Genomic DNA, 20,038 nt, shown 5'->3' with positions numbered 1-20,038 from the left:
CACAGGATTACGGATCTAAACCTCGCAGAAGCCAGGCTTCAGAAAAGAATCCCCCTCTCTCCTTTTGATACCCCAATCATATGCATAGTCTGGATTCTTGCCTTTGAGAAGCAATTCTTGTCTGCTAGGTCAAGATCGCATTAGGCTGAAAGGCTGGAGATGTTGTAGAAATAGTTTGACGCTAGGTTTCCAAGGAGCAGAGTCTCACACACGTACAACAGCAAAATCATTTAATTAAAGGATGGTATGACAGGGCAACAGCTCGAGCTGGGTGCCTCTGGGGATGGACCCAGAACAAAAGAATACTTAAGTAATTATACTTTTTACAGTTTTATTTTCCCATCTGCCAGTGATAGTCTCTTCCAATCTTCTTTGCTGAGTCGGTGGTCTCTTTCCCTCTGATTGGTTCACATCTACATCCCGGGACGGCTGCTGTGTTCCTGCACCTTATCTTATCCAAAGGTCAGCTGTTACCTCTGGTCACTCTGTGCCCTTGAGGGCTGGTTTTAGCTTACTTTGCAGTCACGTTGCCAGCAATGCTCTTTGGGTTACAGTTCAGTCCCGCGGCCTGCAGGCTTCACCTGCTTTAGGCGCTTATGCTAAGCTGAAGCTAAGTCGGCTGCAATTCCCTTCTCTAATAGGAGAGCCCTCAGCAAGTTAGCCTACAGTTATGGGAACAAAATGAGCTCTTTATTTAACTGCTCTATCTCCTGGCCGAGTCCTTTAAGGAGAGAACCGAATGAACAACAAGCTTCCTTCTCCCCTCCTCCTGCACAAGTTTCTCCTTTGCCAAGACTGTACAAGCCTTCCTTAATGCTATATTCGATTTATAAACTAGACACACGCCTTTAAAGCTGGATAGCAAAAGTTTTTTCTTACACACACAAACCACCCCCCCCCCCCATCTTTACTGCAAAGTGTAAGGGAAGTTGAGGAATGCCTATTTCTTATCTCTATGCCCTCATATCCAAAAGGCCTCTGGTATGTGAGGCAATAGAAAGAAGCATACATTATCTGGTCCACAAAGACTCCTTCAAAAGTATTTTTTTTTAAACACACTTTTCTGTGTATTTTCTTCTCTCAGTTCACCCACAATTTTAAAAGCCCAAGTGAAAGCTTTATTACTAAAATTTAGTAATTTTCTCTCCCCTAGGGACACTGGATTGAGCCTGAGGAAAACAGCATGGGACAGTTTTTACTTTCCAAGCTAAAAAAAAAAAAAAAAAAAAAACGTTATTTCCTTCCATGTGCTGTATATAAAACTGGTTACAAGTATTGCAGCATGGTCTAACTCACCTATATTCATTTATTTCACCTCAAGTTTAACTTTATTATTCACTTGTTTAGAAGACATGGAGCAGATAAAATGATCTCCATATATTTGCTCAAGGAGATGGGTCACTAATGCTATTGCATTTTACTGTTTTATCCAAATTCAGGATGTGTTAATTAAAAAAAAATCACCAAGATAATGTTTTGGTTCAAGTAAAAGATATCATAGTATGATTTAGAAAAGACTTTGCTTCTTGCTAAAACTCTGCAAGGACAAAAATATTACACCTTTGATTTTTATTTTTTTGCTCGTTAGAAATAGCCAATGCCCTTATTTTAAAGTAGATATGCATTTACGTTTAAATTTAGGTTTACTTTAGGTTTAAACTTCTAATTCTATGAAGGACAGTGCATTTGCACTAGGAAAGAATTAAGGACAGAGGGGAACCTCATGAGTCTTTTTTTTTTGTTTTTGTTTTTTTTTTTAAATTAGAGGTAGCCACCTAAAAAGTTATTTTTACAAACTTATCAAGCTCCATCTGAGAATGTCTTCTGTTCTCCTTACTTGCCACTAAAAGAAATTTCCAGTGTTTACTGTGTGTCCTGTCTGATTTAATTCACAGTGTATTTATCCCTTAACGGAGAAAAGGGGAGCTCAGTTTATTTAAAACATACTTATAAACAGGTAATTATTCCTTATCAGATTTTGTTTTCATAGTTTCACCTGATGCACAGAATTTCAATTCTGTCATCATTTTTGTATCTCTTCTTTGCACCTGTTCTTTTTTTATTTTCTTCAAATACGCTGTCAGAATTCCAGAGAAATTCAAATAAAGTCAACCATGGTTGCATAATAGTGTTAATATTTCCCAGAAACGCTTTGCCACATTCATGCTAAGCTAACTTACTTCTCACAGCTGTAACCAATTGTTAGTTCAGTCATTCTAAGATCAGAATCTTTCTTCTTGCATTTCCAAATGGTGACTTCCCAGCTTATAGTAAAAATATCTGTAACATCACTAAGGTTCATGGTCACAAACATTTAATTGCCTGATTTTACTGAAATCAAAGAGAACTAGATCATTTAAATTCCTTTGTTGATCTAGCCTTAGGTGCATGCACCCACTGATAAGTTTCAGTCCACTCTTCTTGCAAATTGCTTTTCTACTTTGCCAAAGAGCCTCTCCAAGGTATCACCTATATTAACAAAGAAAAGCATAAATTTGAGAGCAGTAACATAGCAGTAGTAGTTCATGGTAACATTCTCTAAATTAAGCTTCAGGCTTACTCTGTTGTTTCATGGACTGAACTATAACATGAAAAGGGTAATTAGTATCAATCCTTTGCCATTATCTTTTTTTCCCCCCACACAAGATAGCACTGCTGTTATAAATACCATTGAACATATAGTTAGCGGCTTCCATACAGTCTCTAGCGCTGTATAACTCAAAGCAAGCTTGACTACAAAGTGGAAGAAACATCCATCTCATTCAGTCTTCACCATAATGTATTTCTATTAAATAACTACAGTTTGATATATGTCATTATACATGTCATTTCAGAGGCAGAATAAATCTCTCATATTAACAAGCAAGTTTGACAGTTCAAGATATTGCTGAAGTTTTCAATGCAATCCAAGAAGTATTTGCAATATGTAAGGAAGTGCCTAAATTAACAGAAATATTGTTTCTCAAAAGAGATGCTATGATTTTTTTTTCCCGCAAGGAGCACCGTAACTGCATTTAGCAACCTGAGAAAAGATAAGGCATTTCATACTAGATTAATATCAGGCATCTAAATAAAATTCATAAAGATGGATTTGAAGTTTCTCAGTATCTCACAAGATCTGATTACATTACCATTTCTGTCAGACTACTCAAAGAATTATCAGGGATAATTACAGACAAGATTAAGTGCCTAACAACCTTTTCATATATACATATATATATATATATACATAAAAGACTTTCATATCCCAATTATCCAGTGATTACATGAATCTGTTTCAGTAATATTGTGAAACACTTCTAATCCGTTCTCTTGCAGTTGTTGCAAGAGAACCTTACAGGAGGGAATGCAAGTTTCAGCAGACAGGAGGGAACATTAAGCCTCCAACCACATTGACAATTTTTAATTCGAAAGTTACTACTTCGCAACGTAAAACACACTCCCCTCCCTTTAAACATTCTTTCAGCTAAACAAGACTCCAGTTTAGCTACCAAAAAAAAAAAAAAGGTGAAATAGAATAAGATAACCCTTCTATGAGGGTGTTTCAACTGATGAGCATAGGGCAAAACGTAGCTCCGACCTTAGAGAACAGAAAAAGTGCTCAAGCATGAAAACGTGCCTTCAAGAACTTCTTTAGCACATCCTTTGCCGGAACCAAAGCTCTCAGAAGAGCCAGGAGCAAGACAATCTCGATTTTATTCTCTGGACCAAAAAGACTAGATGCACCCACTATCAGCTATCATTCTGGGGACAGCACATGAACACAAAACAATGAATAAATTCAAAACATGTACAGCTCTACAGAACTGAGACCTTGCTTGCAAAATCCATGCTTATGTTCCAGCTTTTAAATGTTGCCATTTATGCTTTTCCAGAAGCTTTTTGGTAGAAAACGTGACATCACATTTTTTGCACTTTGTACATTTTAACCTTTGTGCGTTTTTACATGCTTTTGCGTAGCATATCTATCTATCGTAAAAGTCACACCTTTTGCAGTGTAACTTTAAATGAGTTAGCAAGTGGCGCTTCAGGTGGCTAGATGTGCGGAATGAAACAGTACACTGACTACACTTGAATGGCTTCTCCCCTGTATGAATTCTCAAGTGCTGCTTAAAGTTTCCATTATGGACTGTGGTATAGCCGCACTCTTCACATGTGTATGTTTTGACAGGTAGTGCTTTTTGTTCATAGAGACTGCCAGTAGATGAGATTTCCTTATCAGAGTGTGAAGCCAGATGCTGTTTCAAGGATAGCCATTTGTCTGTTGAATAGTCACAGTTCCTGCATTTGAGATGCTCTGCATTAAAATGCATGACCTTGTGTCGTTTCAGGTGACTGGAAGTACGAAACTTCTTCTGACAAACACTGCAGCTGTAAGGTTTCTCACCTGTATGAGTTCTTACATGCAGCTTAAGGTTGCTTAAAATGTAAGTAGTGTACTCGCACTCTGCACACTTATAGAACCGCGGCTGACTTTGTGCTGCTAAATCACTTTCTTTGTTCCTCTGGACATCTGTCTGTTCTCCACATGCTTCCGAACAAAGCAAGGAATGGACACTGCTCAAACGTTCCGAAGAACCAAAATCTCTTTCTGGACACACGCCTACATGCATTTCACGGTGCAATTCAAGATCCTCTAAATGGCTATCTACACAGAGGCAATGGTCAAACTCATATTGATTCTTCACATGAAGACAGTTGTGTCTCTGCAAATGGCTTAAAGTTCTAAATGTTTTATTGCATTCTTTACACCCCAATGGTCTTTCATGTCTATGTATTCTTAGGTGCAGCTTAAGGTTGCTATAAACAGCAGTAGCATAATCACACTGTTTACACTTGTACATTCTGAATGAAGACAAACTGGAAGGCCATGTATCCTTAAACTTTTCCACAAATTTATGGTCTGTATCATCTTCATTATCATCTCGAACTTGTGAATGAGTGGCCTCAGGGCTGAAGAGAGGTTCCTCTTTGCAAATCACAGTGCCTGTTGTGCATGAGTCTGGAAGAACTTCCGATCCATTCTCAACAACCGGCAAACTGTTGCTTCCATAGCTGTTTTCAGGGAATTTCTCTCCAGAGCACATTTTCTTATTGTCCCACATGTCACCTGCCTGCCTAAAGTCTAATTCTGAAACCAGCATTTTACACATTCCCCCAGCTGGATGATCGTCTTCTTTGTCAGAAAGAGGTAGAGAAACACAGTCCCGGGAATCACTGTCAATTTCATATATTTTGCTTTCATGGTATTCATTACTCTGATCCATATAACCATTAGCAGCAGCCTTAAGCTGCTCATGAAATTTCTTATGAAAGCTGAGATGCCCCCTAGTATAAAACACTATGTTACACTCATCACATGTGTAACTCTTTAAAGGTCTTTGGGTTCTTTTTCTTCCACTTACAAATTCAACGAGTTGCTGCCCTTGGCATGTTTCCTCGCCAGTGTGTAATCTTCGGTGTCTCTTTAATCCACTGGTGCTTGTGAATGCTGATTGGCAGAACTCACAGGTATATGGCTTAGCCCCTGTATGGATATAGCTATGCCTTACCATGCTTGCAAAATACAATGAAAAAAAGGTGCAGAACCTGCACTTGTACAGCTTATATCCAGCATGCCAGTACATGTGATTTAACATATAGGATAAGCTAATGCAGGAATAATCACACTGAGGACACTGGTAAGGTGGTCTCTCTTTATGTCCCTTCATATGATGGATAAAAATCCTAGGACTTGATGAAGCAAAGAAACAAATTTTGCAGGAAAAAATAACAGGAACACCCAGAGGAGTAAAGTCCCTTTCAATCTTGATGAAAAATTTCTCGTACTTACTTTCCTTTTTCTTGATCTCAGATTTTCTTTCTTCAGTTCTTCTCTGCCTCCTTTTTCGAGCATTCATTCTGTTTTTTCTTGCCTTTTGCAACCTGGTAATTTTCTTATGAAATTTAAGGTGATTTTTAAGGTTGACAGAAAAGAAGAACGTTCTTTTACAAAAGCAGCATTTATAAACTTTTTTATCTTTATGAGCTGAATAAATATGCTTCTTTAAACGTGCAGTACATTTATATATAGAACTACAAAACTTGCATTTCAAATTTAACTTTTCATGCTTATTTATAGAACAAGATCCCTTAGAAAGAGGTTTGATGTTCACACTATTACTTAGCCATGATAAACCTTCTTGCTGGTCTTCCAAGTCTTTTGGGCTTGCATAAGGGGAAATCACATTTTGTTGCTGATCTTTTTTTTTAGAAAATGGAGTTAACGACTGATAAATATGCTCTTCGGGAACATTTGACTCAGCACAAAGAGAAGCGTTCATCTCCAAATACCCTACGTCTTTTAGCAATTCTTCTGAATTAGGAGAAAATCCATTAATAACTGGCACAGAACTACTGTAGGCAAGCTTCAGTTCTTCTCTCAAGTCACGCTGCAAAAGAGAACTGTGAGTTTCATCTTCAGATTTGCTTCTCTTTCTTGTGCTGCTAACTTCATTATTTCCACTGTTTGAAGAATCAGTATCTAGAAAAAGCAAAAAAAAAAAAAAAAAAAAATCACATGAATGAGATTGCATACATTAACCAATGTTCGTGACTAATCCATAGTAATAATCCCAACTTGTCTGTGCACTTCTTTGCTCTTCACTCTTTTTGCTTACTAAGTATTTTCCTACCTCCATTTCCTTTTCTCTGATCACTTATTTCCTCTACACCCCTGCCCATCCATCCTTTAAATATTGTAAGAAAATAAATTGTAATTAGAAGCTTCCTTCTGTCCACTTCCTTCTTTCACTCAGACCTCAATTTCACAGTACACAACACCATATCCCTTAAAGCTTTCATGAAAATAGCTTTATGCCAAAACTCCTATCAGAGCATTGCTGATGATGTTGATTTGCTGGGGCTCCATTCTTCAGATGGCAATCAGCTTATCTCAGACGTAAAATGCTCAATCTGCTATCTTCTGTCTGTTAAAAGGGAAAGTTCTCCTGGTACTCTCCTACTCTACCCCATCCTTTCTGAAGGACTTCTATCTGCTATAGGGAATGGTGGCGTCTAAACCTAGATGATGCGTCTCCCAGTCTCCGCTTACGGTGATAAATGTAGCTTTGTGCTGCTTTTCTCCCTCTAGTATTCATAGCTGAGGAAGAAAAGCTTTAACCCAGGTTGTTTTTATTTTCAGAACCTTTCCCCTAATGAAAAGCAGCCCATTCTCAAGCTGCAGCAGAACAAAACAGTACCAATTTATTGGGGTTCCATTATTTTTTCACCGAGGTCCATGCAAAAACTAAACATACTCCAGCCAAAATTCACTTTCTGCTGCATCTGATTCTAATCTCGGGTGGAATGCTTATATTAACATAAATGTTTTTGGTATTCTTTCTATAAACTTTCCCACCTCCTTCAAACTTGAAATCTACTGGATTTCTTCAACCCTTGCAGGCGTATTATTACCTTCTATTTCAATAGTTGTCTCCATCTCTGTGTGGATTTCCACTTGTTTCTCTTGACTGCCATCAGAAAGAATGCTTGCAGTATTGGCAAGTTCTTCATTTTTGGACGTTGTTGCTAACATCAACTCTCCTTCTGTATTGATGGTCTCATCTCTGCCCTCATCAGCAGCAGATGCGCACAGAAGAGGAATCTTTTGAAAACCGTCATCATTGTCACATTCCTTGCTGTTACCCGTTTCATTTATCTTGGTAGGGTCTGTTTTGCCAGGCGATGAAGGCAACACATCATTTCGACTGTATCTATCCTTGCTTAGATCACACTGTTCACCTAAAGAAGATAAGGTTGATTTGGATTTGTCACACACACTCTGGCCAACGCATTTTTCTTCAGAGTATGTTATATTATTCTCCTTATTTGAAGGAGTCTTTTCTTCCCAACTCCTTAAACTATTGTCTTCATTTGAAGGTGTCACACTGCTATCATTTAAGTTAGCCTCCTGCTTCTCCTTTTCTTTCAGCTTAGAAAACAATTTTGCCTGCTCTTCACCGTCATCTTGGAGAAAATCATCATCACTCAGCACAAAGATAGTGATTGGGAGAACAATTTCAAAGACATCTGACCCTGAGGACAGAAAAAGAGAGTATTCATACTGTTTTGAAAACATCAAAAGCAATTGATTTTCTTAAAATCACAGGTTGATATACAGCACAGCACTATCGCACAGCTACAAGATATAGCACCTCCATCTTTTCAACTTTTCCACATGCACATAGCAGCTGGCATATACCATTGCTGTCTGCAGCTATGCCATCTGGACCTCTGAAGTCTATATCATACTGCAACGCTCATCAGACAGAAGAGAACATGTTATCATTTACTTGCATTCTAGAAGAGCCTAGCATTCACTGCTTAAATCAGGTCTCTACAGAAACGATATACAAGTTGCACAGCTCACTCCTGTGTTAGCTGAGAACTGAAATGGAAAAAAGAAAAAATACTAGAAAAGGGAGCCAGCAAAAGTGTGATAGTGAGAAAGTGAGAAAGTGACTTGGTGAAAGTAATACAATAAGTCAATGAAACATCAAGGAACATAAACTTGGTCTTGGTCTCACAGCATTGTCTTCACCAGACTCCACGATCTTAAGACATCAAACTTCCTACTGCTGTACTGAAAAAGGGTCTGGAAAGACACAATCTAGACTCCCAGACAGAGTCAAAAAAAGAAACGTGAGCTGTGAACATTAACTGTGGTACAAAGCAAAAAGTCCCCCCCTCCTTCTCTGTAAAACCCTACTTAATGGCAGCTTTGCATACCTCCCCTCAATGGATAGAACTAAGCTTGATTCCTCACACTTTTTATTGCTACTACTTGGAGTAAGGTGAAAGGAGCACAAAAAAGCTCAGGTTACTCATCTTGTCCACATGTTTGGACTGCCCAGCTCAGGGCAGACTTGCTTTTCCACGCAGCATCACATATGCCTACCATAGTGCACCAACACGTCAGTGCTTTCCTTTTCACAGCAAGTTTACTTCGTCCCATGCTGGGCGAGAATCTCTGCAGCTGCCTCACGAGATCCTGAAGGATGCAGCCTGCAGGATCACATCCCTTCACGTTTAAGCACTAGAAACCGTAATTCTTCAGTGGTTTTTAAGAATCACTTAAGCAACAGCTCCGTGGCGCAGCATTCCCCTCCCCCCCAACCCCACACCCCATGACAGCGAGTTCGGGTGACATTACCCAGACCCGCTGGCGCAAAAACCAAACCAGACCACACCAAACGCTATAGCCGATGTCTGCCCCCCTCCCTTTCCAGGTTGTGCGCATGCGCAGCTCAACGCCAGCGCTGGCATGATGGGGGGTGGGGTGGGGTGGGGTGGGGTTCCCCCCCCCCCGGCGGGCCCTCGCACCCCTCAGCCACCCCCTGCCCCGCCCGATTTGGGCCCCGTTGGGTTGTTATTAAAGAAGCGGGCACCTACCGCCATCGCCCTCCGGCTCCGACCTCTCCGGTTCCACCGACATCCCCCCGCCCCAGCCCGCGCTCCGCGTCCCCTACGCGGTTATGAAACCGCGCAGGAGGCGCCGGCGCAGCGGCACCGCGCATGCGCCGCGGGGGGGCGCGCGTGCGCACTGGGCAGGGAGGCGGGAGCCGGCGGCGGTTGTGGCGCAGTTGGCGGGAGGTTGAGTCGCGGCGGGTGTCGCTGACTGGATTCTGCGGTCTTTCGGCAGCTTTCATTTAAACACACGCAAATGCCGCTTTCTCGCGAAAAGAGGAATGCGTGTGCTTTTTTTTCACTGCTGTGCTAATGTTTAATTAAGTGCTGCACAAGAGCATAGGGAAGGCAGGATGGGTTTGGCACCTGCCAGCCTGGAAATTGTCCCTTCTGGGATAAAAATGCAAAAGCGTTGATCAGCCATTGCCTAATTATCTCACACACCAGGGTACAGACAGCATATTCACTTGTATTTTTACATAACCATACATAGGTCTGTCTACCTCACCTCGTGGTGGAAGACCGTACCGTGTCAAGCTGACAACAACTTAAGGAGGGCCTCCAAGAAAAGAAAACATTTGTGCAGAGTTCGCTTACTCTTGGTCCCTTGAGAGTAAAATCTTAAAAAGGATGGGTGAGAGGTCTCTTTTTACGATATTTAATGTGTACAGGCGCAGAGGAGGGACGGGCTATTTAAACATAGGCTTCTTTCGCCTGTTGGATCTGATCTCCTTCAAAAACAGGCTGGCTGCACCGCTGAGCCACATCCTCATGTTTGCTCTTTTCACGGGGTTCAGATGTGGCCCTCACTCAATAAACTAGTGACTATGGCATCCCATACCCCTTTTCTTTTGTAAAAAAAAAAATGCAGAGCCACCCAAGTGAATCCCTGACTTGGGTGTTCAACCACACCCTCATTGTCAGGACTTTGATAGGGCTTGACTTCTGTTTGAACAGGAATTTGTGTAGCTCCTGACACAAACCCTTTGTCTATGGGAGTTCCCGTGGTGGTTTGTCATTTATTTAGCCAACTTAAGGCTCCTCACAAGCACTATCTCCACTTGCATAGCTGTAGTTTTAGTAGTCCATTTGATCTTTCTACTATCCCCTTCCTTTGAGATCGATGAGGTAGGTGGAAAGTGTGTCGTATTCCCATTGCATAGAGTTTGCAGTTCTTTATACTTAAAATACGATCCATTATCCAAATGCATTTCTCTGAGCAAAGCAGAGTACTGGTGTAAACCAGCAGCGGTTGCTAGACCAGTAGCATCTTGTGTGGGGTGCACACTGTCTACACTCATAATTATTTCTACTCCTATAGGGATTTAGTTCATGCTTTCAGGTGTTCTCTTTTACGGGACCAATATAATCTGCTTTCCAAGTTTTCTAGCATAGGTAACTTTCCCTGAGATAGGTAAGCCCTTGTCCTTTTGGCTCGTACTGCATGATTGTTTGACAAAAGTGTGATGAATCTACAACTGTTTGGCCAGCACTTCTGTCACAGACCTCTCCTTGCAACCTGTTGAAATAACTTCGAACTTGCAGCGTGCCCTGGCCATTTATGTAACCACTTCCCTGGCCATTCTGCCTCTGAAATGTGTCATACATTTACTCCAGTCAAATGATAAGCCATTTAATTCCCCTTTCCCTTATAGGTTTTTGGTGGGCAAAGGCATGAGCTATGGATATGTTCTTCGAGTGAGCTATATGCAGCTCTTTTCCCAGTGTTGTTTCTCCCCATATGCTTCTACTATTTCCTTGCCAGGAGTTTTTTTCACCCAGTTCTTGAGCACTGGGTAGCACCGGCCCATACAGCATAGGAGTCTGTAGAGACACAAGGGTCTCCTTGCTCCAGGGACATCTCCACGGCTGTGAGCTCTGCCAGCAGGGCTGAGCTGTTTACGGCATCTGCAAAAGCTTCTTTGGTTGCTACTGCTTTAGCAGCAGCATTGCCTTTCTGTTGTTTGCCCGCTCGCTTGGTGCTTCTGTCTGGGAGCTACACCCCTGCTCTTGTCTCGCCATCCCAGGGTGGCGCGTCAGGTATCGAGTAGGAGGGCAGATGGGAGTGCTGAATAGATCTAATCCCAATTTGTTCTACCCTCTCTGATAATGTGTTTCCTTCCTTTCTCCCATCACTTGTCACCTGGTAAAGTATGTAGAAATCCCATCACTGCGCAGTCCCCTAAGCGGTAGTGGCTTGCTAGTTACACTGATTCTTTTAATGACTATCAGCACATATAACTTGATTTCCTTTCTTGAGTTAAGGACTTGGTAGTTAGCAGTCCTTCTTATACAGCTAATGGCACTTTCTCCAAGGCAGTGTAGTTCCGTTGGGAGCCTTGCCAGGATTTAGGGCCAAAGGTAACAGGGTAATGCTTTCTACTTTTGCCCATCGTGTTGCCATAACTGCTATTGACATCCCTTATCCCCTGTGCCTATATGCAGTGTAAATGGGCGTGTAGGGTCGTTGGACTCATAGATGACAAAGTAAACCTTTCAACCTTTCATTTTTTAAAGCATTTATTGCTTCATGATGTTTTGGTGCTGAGGTCCATATTGAGTTTTTCTTCAGCAAATCGTGCAGAGGTCTTTCTAGAATACTGAACCCAGGCAAGTGTGACCTCCAAACCCCCAAATTTCCTAATCAAGCTCTCAATTCTTTTTGATCGGAAGGTGTGGGAATGTTTGATATCTCTGCTCATGTAGATTCTGGCCACAATTTCCCATCCCATCCCATCATTCTCAAGTCCTTGAGAATGTCATCTCTTGACTTGGTCCTTGCCATTTCAAGTGGGGAATGATAATATTTAATTCTGGAAACTGCTGAACGAGAACGTAAGGATGGTGGGACAGGTTTTGCAGCTGCTGGCATGGAAATTGTCCTTTCTGGAGTACAAATACAACAGTGTTGATCAACTACTGCCTAGTTGTAGTACCTACTGCAACTAGGTTGCAGATCCTACTGCAACCTAGTTGCAGATCAACTACTACCTAGTTGTGTCTGCCACACACAAAAGGTTATAGACAGCATATTCACTTCTCCTTTTACATAATCATACACAGATCTGTTGGCCGCACCTCTTCTGGTGGAAGAACGTGCCTTGTCGAGCTGACAACAACTTCAAGAGAGCCTCCCAAGAAAAGATGTTCATGTGGACCTAGCTTATTCTTGGTCCCTTGGAAGTAAAATCTTACAAAGGATGAACAAGACATCCATTTTTACAATCTTTCTTTTGTAGAGTGCCCGGAGGAAGGACAGGTTATTGAAACACAGGATTCTTGCGCCTGTTGGATCTGGTCTCCCTTGAGAACAGTCTGGCTGCACCACTGAGCCACATCCTCATGTTTGCTCTTTTGACAGAATTGAGACATGGCTCTCAGTTGATGAGCTGCAGGCATCTCAGGTAGACTCACAACACAGTTTATTCCAGCAGGAACCTTGTGGGTTGCAGTTTCCACCTCAGAATCCTACAGTGTAGAAACTCTGTCCTTCAGCAGATGCCTTGGAGCAATCTCTGCTGTGTCCTATGCGTGGCTGTTGCATTGGTGAGGCATCAAAGCATCCTGCTTAGACATTGTGACTCATGGTTTGCCCTGTGAAGCTGTAGGAGGGTACTTACATGGTCAGGCAGGTTTTAGGAGGCTCTTCATAAGAGAATGGTCTTCCAGGATTCCTGTGGTCCACCCTCCCCTCTAAACACATCCTCAGCTGACCCGAAATGGGGCCTTTGCTGATACGCCGCAGGCAATGGCTTGTTCATATCTGGCCTGTTTTGTTGGACAATTCAAGAAGAGAACTGATTATTCTTCCTTTTGGAGCTGTCTCTGTAAAACACTGTGTTGTCCCAGGCCTCCAGCTTGGGGGCTTTGTGAGTGATTTTCTGCTTTTCTGCTGTTTGCCAAAGAGCACGACATGGAGTGCTTTTTGATCTCTCTGCTAGGTGTCATGCTGTCCTCAGTGGTCGTGGTGGAAAAAGCCTGGGGCCTATTTAAAAAGTTTTTTTATCAACTAGAGGGCGAAACTAGTGTGGAGTTTGGGAAGATGGAGCCCTCAGACCAGAGAAGGAGCTTTCCAGGGAGCAGCCAGAGGATGTTTTGTGTGTAGAGGGCCATTTGATAATTGTGAAGGCCATATTGCAAGGCATTTTTCCATTGCCTCCTTCTCCAACCTTAGCTGTTACCGGTGAGCTGAGTAATTGCCCTCACTTTTGCTCGACTCCTGCTCCCTTGTCCTGCCTTCAAAGCACTTCTGGAAGGACAGATCTAGCTCTGAGTAGCTCCTGTCCAACCTACTGATTTCATTCTTAAAATTACTCAGTGGAGGGGCAGAGATGCATGCTGGATACTGTCTGTTAAGACTGCTGCTCCTCCCTTTGGGTTGCTCCATCTCTGAGATAGGGGGGCTACATTCAGCTTTTGGCTCTGGGCTGTGGCAGGCAGAACCGTTGTGCCTGAGGAGTACCAGGGTGTCCTGTGGGGGAGAAAGAGTCTGTAACGGAGTTTTCAGTGGCTATCTGAAGATGCAAGGGGACTCTTTCTGTGGGACCATGCATCTTGGGCTGAGGCCACCTTAGTGCCTATGTATTAGAGGAGAAATTAAAGAAACACAAGTACCACCAAGGGCAATGTCCTGAGAGAGTGCAGTTCTAGGCCATAGGTAGCACCTAGGTGAAGAGCAGAGGTGTGCAGATGTTTACCATCTGGAATGAATGTTTTGTAAGTGCTGATCTTTAGATCTGCTGGGAAGGGTTTTAGTAGAAAAACACTGCAATAACAGATTAAACCCCTGCACCTGTCTGCATTTGCACAGATGTCTTCCGATATCCAATTAAAGTATTTCAACCAGCAGCCCAGGGCTGTGACAATCATCAGTCCATCCTCATACCTGTGGAGTGGTCTATGTGCTCCAGTGACTCCTTGGCAAAGTGACTGAAAGGCAAGGCGATGTCCTCCCCAAATATTGCTCTGCAGTTGTCTATCAAGAACTCCACCAGTGCTGTCACCTGCACACAGACAACCACTGGTTTCAGAGATATGCCTGTCCCGTTGCAGATCGTCCTGCTGAGGGGCGGCCTTGCTGTTCAGAGGTGCTGCTTTGCCGAGCTTTTGCAAGGGCAGGGGAATGTGTGGGGGTGGCCCAGAGCTGCCCTGAAGTGGGTAGCTGGGGGTGAATTCAACAGACCTTGTCATTCCTCTCCTTCTGCAGTGCTAGTGGGAGCATGTTGTCCATGTCGCGGCTCAACATTTTTGGCCCCATGCAGATGGCAAGCTTGCTGGCTTCCATCCTGCTGGTCTCTGTGTTTTGGCTGATGTGGTGGAGCACAAGGAGCAAGTGCTGGAGCAAGAGGAGGTTTGCTCTTGGCAGGTTGTCAGCCACCCTGCGGGAACACAAAAGTCTAATGTTAATGCAGGGTACAAGGGCTGCTCCTTTTTCCTTTGAGCAAGTTGTAACTAAACTCAACACCAATGACTTCCTCGTGTTTTGTAGAGTAATCTTAAACACCTTGAGGAAGTGTTATTGGGAGTGAAGTGCTTCTCTGTACCGCTTTCCCTCAAAACCAACCCCCACAGTAGCAATAGCAAGGTGACAGAAATGACAGGTTTTTACCTGAGAATCCCAATTTGCAGAGAAGTCTCTGGCCTTTCCCAGTCCCTGCAGAATAATGGCACTGGTTAAAAAACTTACTCCTTCAGTTCTCCAATTTTCTCGTGCTGGCTTGGCTTCTCCAGTGCTACCATCCACTTGTCGTAGAGGTTGTCCGAGAAGAGTTTGGAGGGGATATTTTGGAGGAAGTCCTGCAAGGCCAGCGAATTTAGATGGGACTCTGGATACTGCCAATGAGCAGAGAGGGAGCATCCCTGTGACTTGGACTCATAAGGAGGAAGGCTGATTTGAGCACCCTGCTCTTGAAGGTGCTCTGACCACTGAGAGTGCAGCGGGCTGCGCGAGTACATGCCAAGTGCAGTGCTGTTAGTGCAGGAGCAGGACCCAGCTCATATATGAGCCTTTGGTTCAGCCCTGCATCTCAGTGTCCTCAGTGAGGAGGATGCTGAGGAGGAGGTGTGGAAGTGAGTTTCCCATAGGCATGCCGGGAATAAGTGGCAGAACTAGGGGAAATGAAAATTCAATGGAGAAGAAAAATGGCAAGCTGTGCTAAGCCGGAACCACTGAGTTTGGCTTCAGTATGGTTTTGACTTTGAGTCCCACAAGGGTCAATCTGGGCACTTAAGTGGGCCCATGCAGATTAGCCATATGCTTTCAGAGGGAAAAGAGGAATTCACCTTTAGCACCACTGCCAAGAGGTGCACAGGTTTGGTGTCCAGATCACCGTTCTTGCCACTGTTTAGGACCTCCTTCAGCTCCTTGCAGGCCTTCTCGTTGGCAGCTTTTCAGAAGATCCCCTCAATGTCAGGTCCTTTCACATGCAATATATCCAGGAGATCCTGCAGAAAGAAGCAGGATCTTGGGGATGCACTCTACTCTACTTGAGTTAGTATCTCATTCTTGGTCCATGGAGATTACAGTGGTAATAACCTTCTTGTCCCCAACCCACCCTCTTTCTGGCCTGGTGAGCTCCACTGACTTCAATGGAGTTATCCCTGCTTTCTTCCAGCAGAAAGTGAGGGATGGATGAAGATTTCAGGTTCAAATCCCCTCCTTCCCAAGCCACACTGAACAGGCAGCAGAGATTGCTTGGAAGAGAAAGAAGCCTCTCTGCAGGAAAAGCTAGAAACAGGATGCCTCTGTCCCCAGGCTTGCTTACCTGGACTGGCTGGGGCAGGGTACCATCTTCCCTGCAGATAGCTAGCTGCCAGTGGCTGGCCAAAGAGAGCGACCTTGGGGCCAGGGTCGAGCTGCCCCGGACAGTCACCATTGGCAGAGGTTCCTCTCTGAGCCAATGGCCAGGATATCACCTGCCTTCTTACCTTCACTCCCTCTGCTGCAAGCAAAAGGAAAGTAAAACTCAGTGTAGGAAAAACAGCGGAGAGAGCTCTGGTGCGTTTTGTTTGTGTGCAGCGCCCTGTGATGCAGGGTCTCCTCCAGCTTGTCCATGGTCACAGCGCTTTTGCACGGTGGGAGGAAACAAGCAGCATGTGAGAAGGCGACTGTTCAGTTTTCTTCACTCACCAGCCGAGTGGCCAATGCCCTCTTCCATGTCTGAAGGGTCCAAGCGGGGGCATTTCTTGGTGTCCGCCTGCAAGAGATGGGTTATGGTTACTGAGCTGCCCCTCAGCAGCTGGGGCTGTGAGGGACTTGCTCCAGCGACGCAGGAGTCTGTGCGAGGCTGCCAGGAAAAACAGAGGTCGCCCAAGGCCTGCGGAGGAGAGGCCGAGGTGCGGGACCAACACTGCCTCTCTGTGCCACGGGGGCTGTGGCAAAGGCTGCTGCTGCAGCCAGTGCCCCCGAACCGGCCCTGCAGCCCACAGCCCCGCGCGCAGGGGGAGGCTGCTGCTTTGATCCTAAGCAGCCCCAGCGCAGCACAAGGGGTCTGCATGTGGCTGCGGGGGACAGCCTGCCCTGCCGTGCTCTCCTCAGCATGGGGGATCTCCTCCGTTTGCACACCCTGCGGAGCCGTCCATGGTGCTGAGATACCTCGCGTGCACAGGCGGCCCGGGCTGGGAAAGGAGCCCCTGCTCACCTCTGCCAAAATCAGTATCTCCACGGTGGCAGCTGTCAGTGACACCTCCTAGGCAAGAGGGCAAAGAGGTGCCATGAGAAACTCGTTGGAGGGAGGCTGTGGGGAAGCCGTGCAGCTGCTGTTGAGGTGGAGCAGGGAGTGTGAGGACACTTATGGGACCGTAGAAGCCGATGACCTTGGTGAGGAACCGCAAGGAGGGCAGTCGGGTGACTCTGGCTCCCAGGGCTCCTGCGCTCGGCTTGTGCACAGGGAAGGGCATGGGAAGAGGTCTGTCACCCCCAGCCCTCGCTGCTGTCTGCTGTTCGGCAGCCCCGCGCTGTCGAGGGACCCTGGCCTCGGAGAGCCTGCAGCAGCGTGGGCTGGGAACAGTGCTCTGCTGCACCCTGGGTGCTGCTGCCCACAGGCCTCCTCTTCCTGGGGACAGACAGCAGCGCCTCGGGGAACAGCGGCTTGGGGTCCCCGTCGTTGCCTGCAAGCAGCTGTGCTGACAGCTCCAGGGCTCGGTGCTAGTGTGCAATCATGAGGCTGAGCAACTCACGCCACTCTGCCTAGCAGCTGCCCTGGGCAGCAGGTGCACCTTTCCCCAACTATAGTCGGTATTTCCACGAGCAGCCCCACCTGCAGCACTCGCCCACACGCAGCCTTGCGGCGGCAGGTGGAATTGCCCGGCAGGGCTTACCGGAGCATGCTGTCCAGCCAGAGCTCCTTCACCTCCTGCGACCTGCAGCGCAAAGGAGAAGCAGCCTCAGCCCACGCTGCTCCTCTTCCATGGCCCAGACGTGGCCCCAAACAGCTCTCACCCATGTGAGCAGAGTCCCAAGGCCAGGGTCAAGCTGTGTGGGGTGGGACGGGGACTCATGCTTGGCCCTGGGATGCGTCGCCCCGTCTCACCCAAAAATGACCACGCAGAGGTCCGTGGGCCAGACGAGAATGAGGCCGTAGCTGCACTGGAGGCCAAAGACCTCCTTGTCCTCAGACCCGACTGCCGCTGCCTCCTCACTGCACAGCACCCAGAGCTGGCTGATATCCACCCAGTGCTTGAGCCGGAAGGTGGAGCCGCATCTGCAGAGCCCCCCACTGTGGGGCAACCCCAGCTCCGGGTGGTGGCAATGAGCCTCCTTCGCAGTACATGTTCAGGGCACATTGGAGAAGGTGCTGCTTGGCAGTGATGCCAATAGGTTGCTTGGTGAAGGCCTGCAGATGAGGACAAGACCAGGGGCCTGTCTCATTCTCCTTACACCTCCCCTCGTTCAGGAGAAATGTACAGTTCCTGCGGGAGCCCCTGGGCAAGGAGATATGACTGGGGGCAGGTGGCCAAGGCCGTGGCACGGCGAAAGGAGGCTGTGGCTGCTCTTCTTATTTGAAGCTGGTGATGGCAACTGCGTGGGGGAAGAGCAGGAGCAGGAGGTGCCTGTGGTGTGTGCGGTGGTGTCGAGTCACCCACGCACGGAGAGTGAGAAGGAGCTGGGGGCTGCTGCTGGAGACGAAGGCACCGAGCAGCGGTGGGGGTCAGGAGGCTGCCCTGCCCCAGAGCCCGTGGCAGGCATGAGGAGCTGCAGGGCCAGGGACCCCAGGCTGTGACTGTGTGCCGGCAGCGAGGCCAGCAGCGCCCCACGCACGGCAGCAGTTGGCCTGTCCCGTGACGCTGCCGCTGGGCAGACGGCTGCAGTGCAGCCTGCCCCGTGCTGGGCAGCACCAAGTGCTGATCAGGCCTGCATGAGCCTGGAAGTGTGTCCCTGTGCCGGAAAGTGCCGCTGGGCTGGGAAGCACCCTCTGTCTGTGCTGCCTCATGCCAGCACAGTGCCACACTGGGGGACACATGCAGGTGGCTGTGGCCAGGTCACCACAGTGCTGCAGTGGCACATTGTGATGTGCCAGCTGGGCCTGCCAAGGTGCATTGCTGGTTCGTGGCCGACTTGTTGCCCACCAGGACCCTCACGTCCTTTTCTCCCAAGCTGCTTTCCAGCAGGTCGGCCCCCAGCCTATCCTGGTGCATGGGGTTACTCTTCCCCAAGGGCAGGACTCTGCAGTTGCCTTTGTTGAATTTCATGAGGTTCCTCTCTGCCTGTTTCTCCAGCCTGTCCAGGTCCCTCTGAATGGCAGCATGACCCTCTGGGGTCTCAGCCCCTTCTCCTAGTTTTGTCTCGTCAGCAAACTTGCTGATGTGAAGGTTGCAAAGCAAGGGCTTTTCTCCGTTCACATTTGTCATGGGTCTATTAAGATGCCTTGGAGCCAGAAACAGCCTACTTTTGTACTGTTAAGGGAATCGCCTGGCTTTACGGGATGCTCCCTGGTTTTGGGCTTTCAGGCGGTGAGATGAGTTTATCCACGGCAAAGTAGGTGTGAAGGCATCCCCATTTAGTAAGAGATGTGCATGTGCCCTTTCCTCCAGCACCTGAGAGGAGTTCTCTAACTCCTGAATGACATCTTGAAATACAATATACAGGAGAAACAATGCCAGGGGTGAGGAGGAGGTGGGAAAAAAGGGGAGTATTGCATGTACTCAGTTACCAAAAACACCATCATGCTGGCCTAACCCTTGTTTTTCCTCCATGATGGAGGCTCTAAAGAGCTCTACAGTTAATGCAGGCTTTGCTAGAGACCAGATGTGCTGTCCAGGAGGATGTTTTCCAGTAGTTTTTATAGAGAAGTGGAAATACTAGTTCTGCCTTGCCTGTTTGGTGCGACTCAGGACAGAGCAGTCTGAGCTGCTGTGTGACAGGGTGCTGAGAGGCGGGGGGGGTTGTGAGAGAGCCTCACACCACACTCACTCAGCTGGATGGGATTGCTGGGGCCCGAGCTGGGCTGTTGCAGGCTTGGGAGTCCCCATGCCACAGCAGGTTACACAGGATGACGCTGGGCAAACTGGCTGTGTTCAGCTTCCACCATCCAAACTTTTTTCAGCTTTTTGTAACTGAAAAATGAAGGAGGCTTTGAAGGAGCCATTTTTA

At 46.3% G+C, this 20,038-nt stretch overlaps 1 protein-coding gene and 1 pseudogene across 3 annotated transcripts; both read right to left on the bottom strand.

Annotated features, from left to right (window-relative positions):
* Positions 1-213: 213 nt before the first annotated feature.
* LOC104139690 (zinc finger protein 493-like) lies at positions 214-9,560 on the bottom strand. Of its 3 annotated transcripts, XM_068936975.1 has the most exons (4): positions 9,433-9,544; positions 8,939-9,045; positions 7,456-8,076; positions 214-6,523 (listed from the first exon to the last, which is right to left on the bottom strand). In XM_068936975.1, the coding sequence occupies exons 3-4, from the start codon at positions 7,574-7,576 to the stop codon at positions 3,966-3,968; spliced, it is 2,679 nt and encodes an 892-aa protein (XP_068793076.1). In that variant the 5' UTR covers positions 7,577-8,076; positions 8,939-9,045; positions 9,433-9,544; the 3' UTR covers positions 214-3,965. The 3 variants fall into 3 exon arrangements, with proteins under 3 accessions (XP_068793076.1, XP_068793074.1, XP_068793075.1); XM_068936973.1 differs by lacking the exon at positions 8,939-9,045 and having other exon boundaries at positions 9,433-9,560; XM_068936974.1 differs by lacking the exon at positions 8,939-9,045 and having other exon boundaries at positions 7,456-7,782; positions 9,433-9,534.
* A 580-nt stretch (positions 9,561-10,140) lies between these two features.
* LOC104139698 (T-cell activation Rho GTPase-activating protein-like) lies at positions 10,141-19,296 on the bottom strand (annotated as a pseudogene).
* Between the last annotated feature and the right edge of the window lie 742 nt (positions 19,297-20,038).

Source organism: Struthio camelus, chromosome 3 (genome assembly GCF_040807025.1).
Source record: "Struthio camelus isolate bStrCam1 chromosome 3, bStrCam1.hap1, whole genome shotgun sequence".
Classification (NCBI taxonomy): domain Eukaryota; kingdom Metazoa; phylum Chordata; class Aves; order Struthioniformes; family Struthionidae; genus Struthio; species Struthio camelus.
This window is presented reverse-complemented; position numbering and strand designations above follow the sequence as displayed.